This window comes from Poromitra crassiceps (assembly GCF_964638095.1).
Source record: "Poromitra crassiceps genome assembly, chromosome: 10".
Classification (NCBI taxonomy): domain Eukaryota; kingdom Metazoa; phylum Chordata; class Actinopteri; order Beryciformes; family Melamphaidae; genus Poromitra; species Poromitra crassiceps.
In genome coordinates this window covers 4990152-5009145 of record NC_139631.1, presented here as the reverse complement: position 1 = coordinate 5009145, position 18994 = coordinate 4990152, and the positions used below count along the sequence as shown (strand labels likewise).

The following is an 18994-nucleotide window of genomic DNA, read 5'->3' as shown; positions in this document are numbered from 1 at the left end:
CACCTCATTATGTAGGGGCATAGCTATGGGCGGGCCTGGCTGGGCCTAGGCCCACCCATCATTGAGTATGCACTTCATACACATAACCTGTCTGTTCCCTGTCTGTTGGTATATAGATAACGGAGTTTATGTTTTATTTTGATTCATTCGACTGCAGTATTATTGTTTCTTTTAATTGATTAAATCCTTCTTCTGTTTCAAACAAATGTATATTTTCTGTGCATATACATCGGCAATGTATGATGTGCAAAATAAACATTTTTCAAAGTATTAAAAAAGAACATACATTCTCACACATTTATTTTGAATGATAAACATCCAATAGAGTTCTGAAAGTGTGTGTATATGTTTGACAAGCTGCCAATTTGAACACACAACTGTCCGGTGTCCAATATCTGCCACAAGGGGAGAAACCTTACAGCTGTGTCTACTGCCGGAAGAACTTTGCCCAAGGCTCAACTCTTACAAGCCATATCCGAGTGCATACAGGGGAGAAACCTTATGGGCTATATCTTCCCAAAAGCGCTAATTTAGCGCTTGCGCTCATTTAACGGCGTGCGCAATGCAAATTGGGGGCGGACACAAGCGCATGCCTGTGATAATTGTACTGGGCATTGGCTGCCACAAGCCAAAGCAGGCATTTCAGCGCTAAAATGTGGTGATAGATAGCATTATGCTATCGTCAGCAGCGCGCAATTACTTTGCGCTAAGAGCTTTGAAAAGGACCTCTTACACGCAAATACCTCTCAGCGCTGGGTTGCGCACCATAATCTCTGTGCAGCGCCAGCGCAGTGCAAGTAAAATCGCTTTTGGATATGTCATTACACACAGCCTTGTCATGCCAGGACATCAAATTATGCTGCTAAAATTGGGTATTAGCAGATAATTCAGTGAGGCAATCAACTATAACTCACTGAGAAACTTTTATCACATTGCAAAGAGGGAAACGAATTGAGAAAACTTGTTATGGACCACAGACGATCTGCCAATAAGCTCTCTGTCCTCGCACAAGTGAGTACACTCTATTACGCATGGAGAGAATTACAGCATATTGCATCGCGCAAACAGCCATTGCAAGACGGGAATCTGATTGGTTTTGATTGACATAATGCCCAGCCTTGCCTGGCCACGCCTGTGAATAATTCTGGTACTTAAGAAACCCTCCCTTGACCCTACTGCCATCCAGAACTACCGCCCTGTCTCTCTTCTCTCATTCATTTCCAAAACCCTTGAACGGGCTGCTTCCGAACAACTTTCTCTCTATCTCTCCCAGAATGACCTACTGGATCCTTTACAATCTGGCTTCAAGGCTTCTCACTCTACTGAGACAGCCCTCCTTTCAGTCACTGAGGCCCTACAAACTGCTAAGGCCTCATCCCTCTCCTCTGTCCTTGTCCTCCTTGACTTGTCTGCAGCTTTTGATACAGTGAATCACCAGATTCTTCTCTCTACTCTCTCTGATCTAGGCATCTCAGGATCTGCACTCTCCTGGTTTGCCTCCTATCTCTCTAACCGCTCATACCAGGTTCTATGGCGAGGATCCCTATCCAGATCCTGTACTCTTAGCACAGGTGTGCCCCAGGGCTCAGTCCTGGGCCCCTTGCTATTCCTTCTCTATATCAGGGCCCGTATTTATCAAGCTTCCTAGAATTACTCCTAAGAACACTGCGAAGAGTACACTTATGAGCAAAACAATTCCCAGCCAAAAGCTGCACTTAAAAGTCAGTTATTATGCATCTCACTCCCTCTTTCAGCGAGGTGTAGGACTGAATCCTAAGTGTCAATCTCAGAGCTGATTTACGACAGGTGTGTGTGCCGTAAAGGGAAATGTTGATGACGCAATTCCAAGTACACAGGAATGGCCAATCGCTGAATGGAATCCCTTATGCACGGATATCCTAAATAGAGATGATTCAACAGTGAAATGCACAATGGGAGTCTAGCATATATTCACCAATAATTTCAGAAGAAATTATCAACAAAATAATACAAGATAGCCTACATTGAAAATGACTCAAGAATAGGCTAAATGTTTCCTAATCCACCCAATTTACCTAATCCCACAACTGACTCGAAACTGGTGTGCTGTCAATTGACTACCCTATATAGCCAGGTTCTATAGGCTGTATGATGAGCAAACATGGAATCCAAAAGAAAGCCGAATTGGAGGGAGGATGACACGCTGTACTTAGTGGAGAAGATTCGCGCACGTCTCTGTCTCCTGAATGCCATGATGTCAACATTGCCCTGCTGGCAACTCCTAACCACTTAGGACACCTCCTGAGACCTCCTAAATAGCTGGGGGAGTAGGAGTGTTTCCTAGTCTTAAGAAGGTTGATAAAAAGCTTTTATTCTTAAGTGTGAGAGTAGGACTAAATTTCACAAATTCTCAGCACTTAGGACTAAAATGGTACTCTGAGATGCTTGATAAATACGGGCCCAGATCTCTTGGCCATGTGATCTCATCGCATGGCTTCTCTTATCACTGCTATACTGACGACACTCAGCTCTACCTCTCTTTGACCCCCTCAGACACCCACATCGAGGCACGTATCGCTGCATGCCTCAAAGACATTAGTGCTTGGATGTCTGCCCACCATCTCAAGCTGAATCTTGGTAAGACCAAGCTACTCTTCCTCCCCGGGAAAGACTGTCCCCTCACCGACCTCTCCATCTCCATTGACAACACTACTGTGTTTCCCTCTCAAACAGCTAAGAACCTTGGAGTGATCCTTGACAATCAGCTGTCCAACTCAGCCTACATCGCAGCAACTGCCCGCTCCTGTAGGTTCTCCCTGTACAACATCCACAAAATCCATCCGTTTCTCACAAGGGAAGCGACACAACTCCTGGTCCAGGCACTTGTCATCTCTCGCCTGGACTACTGCAATGTTCTTCTGGCTGGGCTACCTACCGGCTACAGCCATCCGTCCGCTTCAGCTCATCCAGAACGCTGCAGCCCGTCTGGTATTCAACCAACCCAAATTCTCTCATGTCACTCCCCTCTTCCTGGACCTTCACTGGCATCCCATCTCGGCACGCATGAAATTAAGGTTCTGGCCTACAGGGCAGTACACCAGACAGCCCCTCTGTACTTACAATCTATGGTCAGGCTCCAAAGCTCTCACCGTTCCCTCCGCTCCTCCACCAGCGGTGGAACAAGCTACCACCTTCGGTCACGACGGCCGAATCACTGCCGATCTTTTGGAAAAGACTAGACTCACCTTTTCAGGCTCCATCTGGGCCCTTCTTGAACTAACTTCTTTCTCTGTCAAAAAATAAAAAATAAATAAAATAAATAAATAAAATAAAATAAAATCTAAACTAACCTAAACTAAACTTGTACCATTATTTCTTACAGAAGTTGTAGTTGACATAGACTGTGTTGCATAGTTGATTGTTCTATTGCTGACAAAAATGTGTTATTGTAAGTCGCTTTGGATAAAAGCGTCTGCCAAATAATGTAATGTAATTGTAGTGACTAATTAGCCCTTTGCCAAAAAGCCACGGTGGTGAATGAAATGCTAAAATGTGTCCTTGACGCGCATACCTTTAGTTGTTATTGTCACTTGCTTCCTCCGGCTTGCTGTCTTCGAATGTAGTTTCTCGAAGTGTTAGTATTTGTGCATTGTTAATTCTATATTTTTGTGCCATGTAATTCGGTTAATTCTGTTCTATCACCCAGTGATTGCGGTAAGAACCATTTCATCTCTGCATTCCAAACACACTGAGCCTACACACCTGTGCGTATTTGTTACCTGATTGTGTGTGATGTAACCCATCACCAATATCTTACTGCCCTCTAGTGGTGTGGTATAATAATAACACCCAAGTAAAAACCCAAATCAAAAAGCACCCATATTGGCCCTTAATTGTGATAAACAATTACCAAAACAAAAACAAAATTCTAAGGAGCCAATACTAAAGTGATTTCTTTAGTCTTTGTTTCTTTGTTAAGCAGATGTGCCATCTGGGCACTCTGCAGCTTCTTGCAGCAGACAGATCTTGGTGATTGGTCTGTCTAGCTGCCCATTCTTGGTCTTCAACCTTACTGACCGCACGAATCCTCTCTTGTCAGGGTGAGTATTTATGATCTTCCCCTTTTGATAACCTCCAGAGGTTCCATGAGATGTGGAGCATTGGTACCGATCAATAGATCCACGTCGGCGTTGATTTCCTTGATTTGGATTTTGTCCAAGTACGGCCATTTCCATATTTCATCCTGTTTAGGAACTAATTGCTTTTAGACACAGGCATTGTCCTTTGTGTTATGACTTCTGGGAGATGAAGAAATGGATCACCATCCAGCTTGTATATTTCCAATCCTTTGAATGCATTACAAGTCACAACTTTGGTTTGCCCCATTGTGCGAAGTAATATCTCCTTACAGGTTCCTGTCAAGTTCAACTGTTTCAACAAATTATCAGTACAAAAGGTAGCTGTACTTCCTGGGTCCAGGAAAGCATATGTCTGCACCATGTTATCACCCTTTTGTGACTTTACCTGTACAGGCACAATGGAAAGGACATTGTTATCCTCTTCTCCGGCCCCTGTAGGACCACACGATTCCATAGTAATGAGAGCGGGGACACCTCGGCATTCCGAAATGTCGGCACTCCGTAATACCGGCATTCCGACAAAATTGAGATCTGTCTCGCCATTGCGAAAGAACCTAACCCTAAACCCTAAACCTAACCTCTCTGCAAAACATTTTTTGGAGATAAAAAGGGCCGCCTCTCCGAAAGCATAGAAGTCAATGATCGGAATGCCGACACTTCGGAATGGCGAGCTGACCCCAATGAGAGCACTGCTCACCGGCACTTCCTGGTCCTGTCCTGTTTTCCTTTCCTTTTCTTTAAACTGAATATGAAGAATGCTTGGGTGCTTTGAATTGCACACATTGCAAATGAGCCGTCCTTTACAGTCTTTGCTCATGTGTCCTACCTTCAAACATCCAAAGCAGGCTCCTTTCTCCTTTAGAAAGGCTATCTTCTCATTGTGCATCTTCTTCTTTAATTTGTTGCACTCCCCCAGTGGGTGTGCTCCTTGACACCATAAACAGATTTTCTTGGAATTGCCAGGTGTAACACTACTTTCTTGCAGTTGTTCTGATTCCATTGCAGTATTAACAGCTGCTACAGTAGCAAAACTGCCTCCCTTATACTTTTGACTTTTAATTTTTAAATTCCTTTTGACAGTATCAACTCTTGAGTCCTGAATATCTCCAAACAAAGGATCTGACAATATTTGTACTCGCTTTTCAATTAAATTAACCAGGTCTGGAAATTTAACTCTGTAGCCATTTTGTTCATGTACTGTAGCTCGCAGGCTGTAGCTCTCCACCGTTCTCGAAGCCTGTACGGCAGCTTCATCATTATTTGCCGCATGTTGGATGTGGTGCTAATTTCATCCATACTGGCTATATCCTCGAGGGCAGTACAGCATTCTCTCAAAAAGAAAGCGTAAGACTGTAAAGCACTTACATCTTCTGGCTTATATTACAGGCCAAGCATAAGCCTTTTCCATGTAGGCTGTAGCTATTTTACTTTCATTGCCAAAATGTTTCTTTAACAGTAATTTGGCCCTTTGGTAACCTTGATTTGGACTCAGGTATTGGCAACTTTTCACAAGCGCCTTGGGTTGTCCTGTAGTGAATTGTTCCAGGAAGTATAAACAGTCCTGGCTGTTGTTCGTTTTCCTTTCAATAGAATGTTCAAAGGCTTTAATAAATGTTCCATATTCCAGGGGATTACCATTAAACACTGGGATATCTCTTTGTGGTAACAAGGCAGCTGTCTGTTGTTGAACTAATAATGATGTGATTTCATTCTGCTTATTTAATAAGCTGTGGATGTTGCGATTATCTTGAGTAGATGGCAAAACTAAATCATTACGCCCTTGATCTTGAAATCTATTTTGATGTTGGTCCGTTGTGGCCCTTGGTTGCAAAGTTGGCCTATTGGGAGGATGAAACATGACATCGCTTGCTCCAAGTGAATAAACTGGACGTCTATGAGACCTGTCAATATTTCTTAGTTCATATTGGCCTTGCTCCTGGTATGGTCTTGATTCCTTTGGTCGCACAACCTGTGTATGTGACACTGTCCTTGTAGGTTGAGTCGTTTTCTTCTCTTCCTGGGCTTGCAATGGTGTAGCCTTGATTTCTTTCAATTCAGCATTTGGTGCACTGCAGCCTCAGATTGCTGCATTTCATACAGGTCAAGATATGAGCTCATGCCATCACTCTTGCTTTTAGCACGACTAGACACAACACTTCCTTCCAAAACCTCCAACCTTGCATTGGTAGCTGCTATTTCGGTGTCCAGCTGTAACCTCTCCTTTCTTCTTTTTATGTTTTCCTCTTCAACCTCCAATGCATGTTTAGCATCTAGTGCAGCAGCTCGTTCAAGCAAACCAGCCTTTTCTGCTTGAGCTTTACGACAGGCTGAAGAAGTAGTTGAAGACGTTTTTGAAACCTTGGTTTTCAATGAAATATTTGAAATACTATCTTCTGGTTGCACAATAATCTCAGGCTCAGGGAGGTACGGTGTTGCAGTGGTAAGCACTATCGCCTCACAGCTCGAAGGTCGCGGGTTCAATTCCCACCTGGGGACGAGGTGAACGCTGAAGGAATGCGTGCCCGTCCGCATGTCCTCGAGTGCCCACCGCCCGGGTGGGGTCGGCAAAAAGGGCCTTTCTGTGTGGAGTTTGCATGTTCTCCGCGTGCCTCCCGGGGGTTTCCTTCATATAGGAACCCCCTTCACAAAAACATGCAATATCCTGGTCGCTAATGTGGTTCCTCCTCTGGTCGTTAAGGGAATAGCGGATATAATAATATAATAATATAATATAATATAATAATAGCGTGAACCTCCCACGTGCTATGTCCTACCGGTGAAGCTTCCTCTGTCAGGTGAAAAGAAGCGGCTGACTGACTGCCCATGTCTCGGAGGAAGCATGGAGCCAGTCTCGGCTCTCCCCAGATCGGCAGAGGATGGAGTAGCAACCAGGATTGAGAAATCAAATGAGCACTAATGGGGGATAAAATGGGATAAAAAATCGGCGGGGGGGGGGGGGGGGGGGGGGGGGGGAGATCTCAGGCTCATACAGATGGCCATTATCAAACAGCCATTGTTTCACATTGCGAACAAACTCTGCATTTACACCCATCTTTGCTTTAAACCAGTCCTCTTGACTTATGCACTCATCTTCAGGAAGTGGTAAATCAATCAATTTATTGTGTTTTTCAACAGCATCATCGCAAAGTGTCATAAAATGTTTCAAATTCCTTTGTATTTCAGACACTTTGTCATTTGTTTGCATAAGAGTCTCGATTTGTTTTCTCAATTGTTTTGCTTTATTTAAGCTTGCTTTTCTCTTTCTTTGAACATCTTCAACAAACATTTCCAAACCCTTAGGAGTCAGTTTAGTTACCCTTTTTTCTTTAACATCAGCGTCATGGACTGGCTCCGATGCCTCGCTGATATTAGGGAATCCATTGTTTTTGTCAGTAATTTTTTAGAAATTGGGATTCATTCCTCCATGCAAAATTAAGCATTTAAAATGCAAAAACAAAAGCCCGCACCGACTCGCCAATCAAACGTTATCATCAGTTTATATTATCGCATTGCATCCCCTCAGTTCAATCTTACAACACAGCCCAATACTGTTTCCTCCAACTACGGGTAGCGTTATGGAAAAGATACACCAACCGGTATGAATGTCTTCTCTCTGCTTTCATCCATGCACTGATGATCTCCAGTGAAATTGTCCCATCTGAATCAATCCCACGATGTCCTCAATGTATTTAACAAAAGACAATCCAATGATGTCCTCAACGTAAACAAAAAACAATCAAACATTACGTTGTCCTCTTGAGATAGGTTCTTACTTTTTGTAGTGACTAATTAGCCCTTTGCCAAAAAGCCACGGTGGTGAATGAAACGCTAAAATGTGTCCTTGACGCGCATACCTTTAGTTGTTATTGTCACTTGCTTCCTCCGTCTTGCTGTCTCCGAATGTAGTTTCTGTCAGGCATGCTATGCTGTGAGACTGGTGGATTTACGTGCGGATAGTTGATGGCCAAGACAAACTTGGTAACTGAAGTCTCGATAACTAGGAACGCTGAAGCACTTGATAGCTGAGTCTGCGAGGTTCGAAGGTTGGGAACTGTGGCAGAGTGTTGTCGCGAGATGAATCTAGTCTATGAACAACTGCAGAGGACTTGCAGAACTGAACATTTATAGATCCCGAATATGACATCACCTTGTGTTATGACATCATCAGTGAGACCATCCGAGAGGCATGATTTAGACACTTATGAATCATGACATCATCACCGTCTGTGACATCATCAGTGATCTATGACATCACAGTAGGAATGATGACATCATCCTAACAGTTTCTCGAAGTGTTAGTATTTGTGCATTGTTAATTCTATATTTTTGTGCCATGTAATTCAGTTAATTCTGTTCTATCACCCAGTGATTGCGGTAAGAACCATTTCATCTCTGCATTCCAAACACACTGAGCCTACACACCTGTTTGTTACCTGATTGTGTGTGATGTAACCCATCACCAATATCTTACTGCCCTCTAGTGGTGTGGTATAATAATAACACCCAAGTAAAAACCCAAATCAAAAAGCACCCATATTGGCTCCAACAGTAATGTATATTTCTTTAAAAATCATTACAAGTATGCTCCCGTGAGCTGGGGGTGCTTTTTTTTAATGCTGGGGGAGCAAAATTCAGCAGAACACCTGGCAGACGGCGCAAGGCAGAGTGCTATCTTCCGTAAGGCACTCGCAAACAGGTGCGCAATCGCTATTAGGGGATATCGCCTGTCGGAAGATAGAGCCCTATGTCTTTTCTGCGGACAACTTTGAAATTTCACACCAGAACTCACACAGGGGAAAAGCCGTATAAGTGCAGCACTTGTGGGAAAGCTTTCGCTCTAAAAACCTACCTGATGGAACACATGAGGACCCATACAGGGGAGAGGCCATTAAGATGTAGTGTCTGTGGAAAAGGCTTCACAGGCAGGTCCAACCTGAAGAGGCACATGAATGTCCATACCAAAGTAGCACAGAGTAGCAGTGTTTAAAAAGTGTTGCAGTGCTTTACAGTATATTATGAAACGTTTTCCAGAATCAGTTCTTTTATTTGGAGTTTCTGTTTTGGTCCCGTTTGAAGACCTGGGGCCTGTGTCTCACCATGAAGCAGGATTAACGGGTTAGCAATGCAATTTTGTTGCCCAACCCTGGCTTTAAATAGCAGGTGTGCTTCTGTTGTACATTAGAGATACAGTATAGACAGGACAGGGCGTGATGGGCAACTGAGATCCCACGCCAGATTCAATGATTTTACATTTTTAGTTTTTATATTCTAGTTGTCCTTTTCTGTGCTGAATCGTATTACTTTTTTGATGCTACAAAATAATCTCTGCAGGGCCGTTTTCAATCCAAGGGACTAATGGCTCAGTTGCAGTGTTAGAATTGAAAGAAGTGTTTGTCACTATTACTGTGGAAAGATCTCCATATTGAAATACAGCAAGAGGATTGGTCGTATATCACAACAGTGATGTACTGTGCACATTGATGAAGGCACATTTGAGAAAACTTGAGATGAGTGAAAAGTTCTATACACTTCCTCGTTTAAATTATGAAACTACACCCTTCTGTCGTGAGGTTTCCATACCAAATTTCAAGCTGAGAGAGAGGTCGTCATATCTGTATTACCTGATCAGCCCGTGACGTCAGTCAAGCCCTAGCGTGACGTCAGGCATGACATCAGTTGCCCTCAGTTCATGACGTCAGGCCCTAGTATATATAGCAAGGGGTCTACGTCACCCCCCACTCTGGCGGATCACAGCAGCAGCCGGCATCGTGGCTGTTCATTCCCCCTGAAACCATCCTCTGAAGCCATCATTTCACCCCACCCACCTCCCCAGTCCACCACCACCGAGTCTTGACTCCTGGAGAATCCCGTGGGGGATTCTCTCTAGCCCAAATAGATGCCGCCCCCTCCCGCCTAAAGAGGAGCACCATCTTACAATGGAGTCATACGCCAAAGTACTTGCCATGCACGCCACTTGCTAAATAAAGTCCCTTGTTAAACCTTACCGACCGGTCTCTCATGATTGAAATAAAATAGATTCTATGTTCCAGGTCACTGGATTTCAGTGTGACTCATTTCATTGTGAATTATTTCAAGAGTCAATGTTATAGTTTTTAGATGTGAGTTACAGGTAATCATCTTTTCAACAACAACAAAATAGTTCTGGAAATATTATGTGATGCAATCCTTTTCCCAAGAAAACTTCATAATTATCTGATATCTTTAGTATTCTGAATGGTTATGTTATGAAATTATAATAAAAACATCTGAACCCCTCTGAAATATATTGTTGTGGCAACAGACTGTGGCAGCAACTGATCAGCAACACTGAAACACACCTAGTAGCTACAAAAACAAACATTCCTGCACATGAAAAAAAAACTTAAAATCAACAGCAGCCTTATAGAGATATCTCTGCTGGGAACTCTGGTCAGTGAGAAACAGTCCCACCTGCTCTGGTCTCTGTACACTCTGCCAGTCATCTCTGGGCCAAATAATCACATTGGTCTGAACTTATAAGTATCAATCACAAACTATTCCTTTATATGCTGAACATTTTAATTTTTGACCGATGTTGATCACTGTTGGGGGGGTAACTCATTACAAAAGTAACATGTAATATCTTACGTTTAGCAGTAACTCAGTAATATAACTTTTTACCAATATGATTTGAGCAATATTATACCAGTTACTTTGTCAAGTAGCACAAGTTACAAATTGAGCACATACGAAAAAAGGATACAATCATTTCCTAATCAAATTGTGTGTTTTTATGCAAATAACCACTATAGATGACAATAACAAAGCAAAAGGATAACATTTAGAATTTTGGACAGTTTACACTGATTTCGAGACGGTTTAAATTATTTTTCCGGATGTTCCGGGGCGGCAATGTCATTCTGCAACTGCAGTTATTTTAGTGAAAGTAATGCAAAAGTAATGTAATAAGTAACAAGTTACTCTACACAGACAGTAATATTGTAAAGTAACTTATTACTTTCAAATGAAAGTAACTAGTAATATGTAGTATATTACATTTTGAAAGTAACTTGCCCAACACTGATGTTGATACAGTAAATGGTGCAATACAGTAAGTGCCTAAAAACTGTCCAGCGTAAATAAGAATGAAGTAGCTGTTGAAGCAAGCACTAATAAGTTACTTCCACCCTCGCTTGTGTGTGTGTGTGTGTGTGTGTGTGTGTGTGTGTGTGTGTGTGTGTGTGTGTGTGTGTGTGCGCGTGCGCGTGCCTGTATTGGTGAGTGTGCCCTCCTGCGCTGTTCTAACAGATGAAAGTAAGGCTACACAAGAATGCAAACAGCAGAGGGAACACACTCAGTTTCAGGCAGAGTTACACAAATCAGTTTCACAGCACCTTCCTGTGACTGTATGACCCTCGACCACTTGGCTTTTCACACCATCACACACCAGCTCTTCACCGGGGGGCCCACAGCCAGCGAACCGATATTCCTTCTGTCCGTGAGTCCCTAGATGAAAGAGAGATTCCCCCCATATTAATAACATTTTATTGTATTTGATTAGCTAATTTTAGAGATCTCATGAAGTTTAAAATAGAAGGCAGCATTAATATAACCAGTCCTGGCAATTGCACAATCTTTGTGCAGCCTCCATCTGCAACATGGGACTCACCTGTCCCAGTATAGCAGTAGTTCACATTGTCTGGACACGTTTTTTCTGTGTCTTTGCAGCCCTCTGTCATGCAGTGATAACACTTTTTTACTTTTGCGGCAGCGGGAACTGAAATAGAGCAGAGTAGGAGACATGAAGCTGTCAGAGTTGCTCACGGTCAATAATTGAGTGGATTCTGATGTGTGGTCAAAACCTATTCAAAGCAATAACAGGCCTTGGAGAGTATAGAATTTAATTTTCCTCAGAAATGAGAAACGTAGAGGTGAACTATACCTGGGTATAATGTTGTGACACTTTGAACTCTTTGGTGTATTTTCCAGCTTCTCTAAATTTGATTGGAAGCTAAATTCATTAGTGATGAAATACCACTTGACAACTTGTGACAACTGTCACATGTTGTGCACTCAACACCATTTCCTCTGAAATTATATCAGCATGAAAAAACATCCATGCATCTCGAAATCAACATCAACAGCCACGGTCAGATAATCCTTCACCCATTCTGGGATACATAGAAAAACACAAATTCTGATACAATTTCTAAAAGTGCATGTGCACATTTTAAGTTGTATTGATGTAAATTAGTCAATTAAATAAATCAATACTAATAGCAGCCTAATTTTCTTATGCAGCCTAAAATCACACACACAAAATCACATTTATTTTAGAAAATAGCTATTTCTTTCATGTGTCAGAATATAGTTATTTTTTATTTCTTTATGAGGGGAAAATGCACAACCCAGGCTCTCTCATTTTACATGATGATAATTAAGCCAAAGTAAATTCAGGAAACAGTTCTGAAAAACCATGAAATCAAATTGAGCAGAGTTACCGGTGTCGAAGACGGTCCAGATGAGAGCCAGAGTCAGGATCAGCTTCAGCTTCATGGTGATGAGCAAGTGAGCAGATCAGATGGTCCTGATGATGGCAATAACACCTCCTTAAAGGGGCATAGCTATGGGTGGGCCTGGCTGGGCCTAGGCCCACCCACTTCTTGCCTATATGCCCATCCAATCACAAGACTTTAAAGCCTGCAATGGTGGTCATTGAGTATGCCCTTCATTCACTTAACCTGCCTATTGGTAAATGGTAAATGGCCTGTATTTTTATATAGCGCTTTTATCCAAAGTGCTTTACAATCAGTAGGTACATTCACCCATTCATACACCGAAGGCGGCAAGCTGCCACGCAGGGTGCTGGCACACCATCAGGAGCAATTTGGGGTTCAATATCTTGCCCAAGGACACTTCGACATGCAGACTGGGGGAGGCGGGAATCGAACCACCGACCTCTTTTATCCAAAGAGATTAGTCGACGACCCGCTCTACCTCCTGACCTACAGCCGCCTATTCCCTGTCTGTTGGTATATAGATAACAGAGTTTATGTTTTATTTTGATTCATTCGACTGCAGTATTATTGTTTCTTATAATTGATTAAATCCTTCTGTTTCAAACAGAAATGTATATTTTCTGTGCATATACATAGGCAATGTACGATGTGCAAAATAAACCTTTTTCAATGTCTTTTAAAAACATACATTCTCACACATTTATTTTGAATGATAAACATCCAATACATCCGATACATATGGAAGCAAATACATAGATCTTGCCCTGTTGGCAGCTAGGAAATGCATAGCTTTAAATTTCAAAGCATCCAACTCTCAAGTTACCACACGTTGGACAACATTTATTATAAGAGTAAAGGTAGATGATCAGACTTCTCCAAAATATGGCAATCACACGCAGAGTTTGACTTTAAGAACTTTTTACCCCAGTGTCAGTAGGCTAATCATGGTAGGAGCCGAGTGCATTGTTTTAAGGGCTGTCCCCGAATACCATTTTTGGGCTTCAAAGCTTCAGTGACAAGTATTCCAATAGATTTGAAGCTTTGACTGGGGCGGGGCATGTAGTGACAATGAGCAGGGCCGGATTAATAGTACCATGGGCCCCGGGGCTAATCATTTTTCTAAGCCCCCCCCCCCCTTCCTTGCAGCAAGGCGTCGCCCATTTTCATTTCAATAAAAAGGAAAATCCTTGAAGTCTGATTTTTCTCCTCGCCTCTCAGGGACCCCTTTGAAAATGGCCATGCCAATTCTTGCCCTCTCCAAAAGGTAGCCTAAATTTGGAGCGTTATTTTGCCCCCTTCCCGACATGCTATGTTGACATGGTTGGTACCAATCGATTCCTTAGGTCTTCTAGTATGGTCTAAGAACCATAGGTGGATTATGACATGACGTGCGCCTGGGCCTGGAGCTCTGGATACAGTACATAAAGCCCCCCCTCCCCTCAATTAAGGCCTGAATAATAACTAAGATTCTGGGCCAGGTTTATCCATTTATCGCATCGGGCGAGCGCCCAGGGGCACCAGCCAATTTGGTAAATGGTAAAATGGTAAAAGGACTGCATTTATACAGCGCTTTTATCCAAAGCGCTTTACAATGTGCCTACATTCACACACCGAAGGTGGCCAGCTGCCACACAGGGTGCTGGCACAGCCATCGGGAGCAATTTGGGGTTCAGTGTCTTGCCCAAGGACACTTTGACATACTGGACATACATGGAGGAGACGGGGATCGAACCACCGACCTTCTGGTTGATGGATGACACGCTCTACCTCCTGAGCCACAGCCACCCCAATTTGCCTTGTTGGGGGAGCACCACACATTCAAATCAATTCTTTATAAGCTTCGCCATATTTTCTTTATTTATTAGGCCTTAGGGGTGTCAAAAATAATCGATTATAAGATGCATCGCGATGCGGACGTGCACGATTCTGCATCGATTCACAAATGTCAAAAATCGATTATTATTATTATTTTATTTTTTTTAATAATCAAATAAAATATAATGGAAGTACATGCAGTTGTTTATTTTAATTATGGATCATAATACAATGCAATTCCAAATGCACTTTTATTTTAAAAGTAGCCACACAGTGAGAAAAAAGAAAGTGAGAAAAAATAAATCAAAAAAGTGATGCATCGATTTAAGATGCATCGAGATGCATCGAGATGCATCGATAATCGTTATCGAATCGAATCGTAGCCCTCTGAATAGTAATCGAATCGAATCGTGAGGCCAGTGAAGATTCACAGCCCTATTAGGCCTACTCCGCGGCCGAAATTAATCTTCTATACTAAAAGAATATGCATAATGAGAAAGAATCGTGATTGGTGTGTAGGTGCCCTCCCACCCTCTCCATCATATTTGAATGTATCCAGTTCAAGCATTTTGTGTGGTGAGAGAGAACATGGTCACCAGAAGAACTGCTAAGAAAAGGTAGGCTGAAATCTACTTCCCCAAGTGTGCTCACCACAGTCAGGCTTTTCTTAACCCTGCCTGTTAACTGTGGGTGAGAGATCTTCACAATTTAAACATCTCTGTCTCTCACCCTGTCACTAACTGTAGACTAAGGGTGAGAGATGGCTTGAACTGGACGTGCAGTTTGTGATGCTTAACCATAATTATGCAACCATAATAACGAATAGCCTATGGATTGCAATATATGCCCCGTTCCTTTAAAACTGGGAGCGAAGTCACAGCCGAGTTGTCAATGTTTCATCTATACCAGGGGTGCCCAAATTCTTTCCCATGAAGGGCCAAAACTCAATCTGGGTGGAGGGCCGAGGGCCAAAAATAAACATTGTGGAATTACATTAAAATGTATTGTGTTTTATAGAAAATTAACATTCTAAATCTAAAATAACATTTCAATATAATAATCATACTTTTTATCTGTTTGGTAATTGTAATAATTTGTAATTGGTTATATATATTTAAAAAAAAACATCTGCATTTGTGGGGAGCTTAAACATTTAATCAGTAAACACCCCGTTAAAAACAGTTGTATTTTCCACCTTTGTAATCAAGAGAGAAATTTGACTTAATTCACAACTTGAAAAATCCTCAAGGTACAGCTTTATTATCCATCTTTTGTAAACAATTTGCCATGACAATTTGACAAAAACATGCAATATCCTGGTTGCTAATGTGGTTCCTCCTCTGGTCGTTAAGGGCGCCTGTTCAGAGGGAGGGGAACTGGTTGGAATAGCATGATCCTCCCACGTGCTATATGTCCTAAGCTTCCTCTGTCAGGTGAAAAGAAGCGGCTGGCTAACTGCCCATGTCTCGGAGGAAGCATGGAGCCAGTTTCGGCTCTCCCCAGATCGGCAGAGGGTGGAGTAGCAACCAGGATAAATAAATTAAGTTAGCGCTAATGGGAGATAAAAAATGGGGGGGGGGGGGGGGGGGGGGAGATCCCCCCCCTCCCAAATCCATGGTGGGCCAAAACAAACAGAGTGCGGGTATTTTGCGCATACAAACACTGCAGCAACATCGACACAGATAGAAGTAAGCATGGCAAAGAATTTCACTGTTAAATAGTAAAATACTGGCAGCCAGGACGCTAGCTTTATACTGTTATTTTACAGTAGGCTACATGTAACGTTATTTATTTTACGATATATTACCATATTATGGATTACGGTATATGACAGTCCTATAACAGGGTTTTACAGTCACTTAACAGTACTATCGTACATTGGATTACAGTTATGCCAGTACAATATGGTATTATTGTATATTGGATTAAAGTATTATCACAGTAGGATAACTGGATTTTATGGTAATTTTACATCACGCTACTGTTTATTTTTAGAGGGTAATAAAATCTGCTACTTTTGCATTGAATTCCTATAAATGCCTACAAATGAAATAAAAAGGTAGAAAAGCAAGAATAAGAATTTTATTTTATTTGGAACATTTGTATTTACAAAATAGACACAAAATGTACAGTCAGCAAAATGTACAAAATTCACACTATGCTGCATTACACTATTTGTCTCCAAACTGTGTGCAAAAATGACAGGCTTTACTGAGCATAACTGTGAATTAAAATAAAATGTCAAACTAAAAGTAAAACAGTGTACTGTAACAGAACAGTCCAGCTTGGAAACAAGTCTTTTGCACATGTAAATCTGAACTGCATGACAGTAAAAAATTACTTGTGACTTATTTGTACAGCCATAGCATACTATAAGGCCATACAAATTGCACAGAAATAGTGAACCACGAAACATGATTTTTAAAAACATGATTTCAGACGGAAGCCCGTCTTTATTGTCACACGAACACACTACAACACATGCATGCGGCTACAACACACACTCATGCCGACGGTGGCCGGTGAAATATGTGTCACAATCCACGGAACACTTAAAAGTGAATTAGAATACCCCAGTCTTAAAAGTCACACAACACAGTTCTGGTTCAAAAAGGGTCTTTATATAAAAATGTGCAGAGAGTACAGGCCAATAATTAATATGCAAGCAGTGGAATAAAAGAGCTAAAAGTCATTAGGCAGCAGCTGGAAGAGTGGGGGTGAGGGGAGCGTTATCCATGGGCAATGTAGTCTCTTAAAACAGACTGTCTTATCTACATCCGGCAGATGCAGCTATATACAGTCTGTACTTCGTGGGGGAGAATCATGCACCAAACGGAAGAGGAAGTTGAAAGGCGGGACTTCCGCTCATTCGTCCAATCAGAATTTAACATTAGCTAACTAGCTGTATACTGCTGTAGCTATCGTTAGCTAACGCTGATTAGTAAGACGAACGATAAGCTCAGTAACGTTAGCAACTTACCTCATCACTTTCGTTTAACTCTGGAATAAGTGCACGTCTTGCACGAGGTTCCTCCAAGCCGCGGATACATCGTTTACGTCTATCAGGGTCTTATTTCACCGGTTTCGTCGGCGTAGCTTCCATGGTAATTCTAAAGCACTGCTAGCATTAGCAACCTGCATCGGTTTAAGTTTCCGGGGGGAACATATTTTTCGTGGACACGCGTGTCGTGATTGGTCAGATTCCGTCGAACTTCCTTCCGGTCTGAAGGTTTTTTTCACTACTTCCTTGTGCATGTTCTGGGGGTCTAACGTACAGACGGTATGGCGAGAGCATTTGAAAATTGCGGAAGCCAACTCGTCTGTTCTAAGAGACTATGGGCAATGGGGAGGGCAAGGGTAAAAGCAATGATTGTTCTTTAAGAAAGTCACAGATACCAGTCTTGTTTCCTTTGCTGGGGGTAAGCGGGGGAAAAGGGGGGGAAGCGTCGCACCGACAGCACACGTCCTCCTGGTCTCCTCGTAACTGTGCAATCCTCTGCGTGTGTGCTCCACACTGGTCGGGCCACACTTGCCGTTGTCCGGCTGCCTTGCCCACACACCAGCTCAGTCTGTTGTCGTCCGTGTCCTGCCCGTGCCGCTCCGCTCTCACCCTCCACCTGGCCACACTAGCTCTGCTCAGCTCTCTCCTGCAGCTCGTCACAGCTGGGTTAAATCAGCCCCATCCGCTGATTGCCTGATCCGCTCCAGGTGTGTTGGAAAGGCGGGGGGGGGGGGGGGGGGGGAGTGTCTCAGTCCCTGCCAGGCAAGCAAAAGCAAAACAGCAAAACCACTCCAAATAATACAATATGAATAAATAATGAGAATAATTCAGTATGAATGTACACATGCAACTTCACACTGGCTTTGCTTCCTGGTTACTTCGTGACACTCCTCCCACCTTTAAGGATTGTCAATCGGTGCTTAATGTAAATAACGATCCGGCTTAGCTCCCAGATTACTTCTCGTTGACCTACGAGGTAGGTCAACCTCTATCTGACCTGGGTTAATTTGGTCCTGTGAGGCCTCTCCAATCTCTGCCACTTCCTCCCCAGTTACTGCTCCTGGAGCCTGTCCATTCGGCCTTGGCTGGGCTGGCGGGGCCGGTGGCCGGCCCTCTACTGCCGTTTGTGCTGGAGTCCACTGTGGCCTACATAAGAGCAGAGGAGGAAATCGAAATGTGCTCACCTCTGGGGTATTTTGTGGGCTCACCGGCCTGGTTTGGGACAGCGGTGGGTCTGGGCAGGGCCTGAGGTGGTTGCGATGAATGGTCCTTACTGGACCTTCACGACCTTCGGGTCGGATCCTGTATGCCGGACTGTCTGCAGACAGAGTGGATATCACAACGAATGGCTCTCGTACCCACCTAGGGGTCAGTTTGCCCTGGGCCCGCCATCGAAAGTTCCTCACCAAAACTCGCTCCCCCGGCAACAGCGGTAAAGCCATCTGTTTTTTATTATACCTCTGCTGGTCTCGGGCCTGTCTGCGCTTGGAGCACTTGGACACAGCTTCATACGCTTGCAACAATGTCTGGTGGTGAGCCTGGACCCATCCTCCCTGTTGATT

At 43.0% G+C, this 18994-nt stretch overlaps 1 protein-coding gene across 1 annotated transcript; it reads right to left on the bottom strand.

The window, feature by feature from the left end:
- Positions 1-10165: 10165 nt before the first annotated feature.
- On the bottom strand, positions 10166-12701 carry LOC310783081 (uncharacterized protein). Its single transcript, XM_083643869.1, has 3 exons — positions 12599-12701; positions 11767-11874; positions 10166-11603 (listed from the first exon to the last, which is right to left on the bottom strand). The coding sequence occupies exons 1-3, from the start codon at positions 12651-12653 to the stop codon at positions 11458-11460; spliced, it is 309 nt and encodes a 102-aa protein (XP_083499995.1). The 5' UTR covers positions 12654-12701; the 3' UTR covers positions 10166-11457.
- Between the last annotated feature and the right edge of the window lie 6293 nt (positions 12702-18994).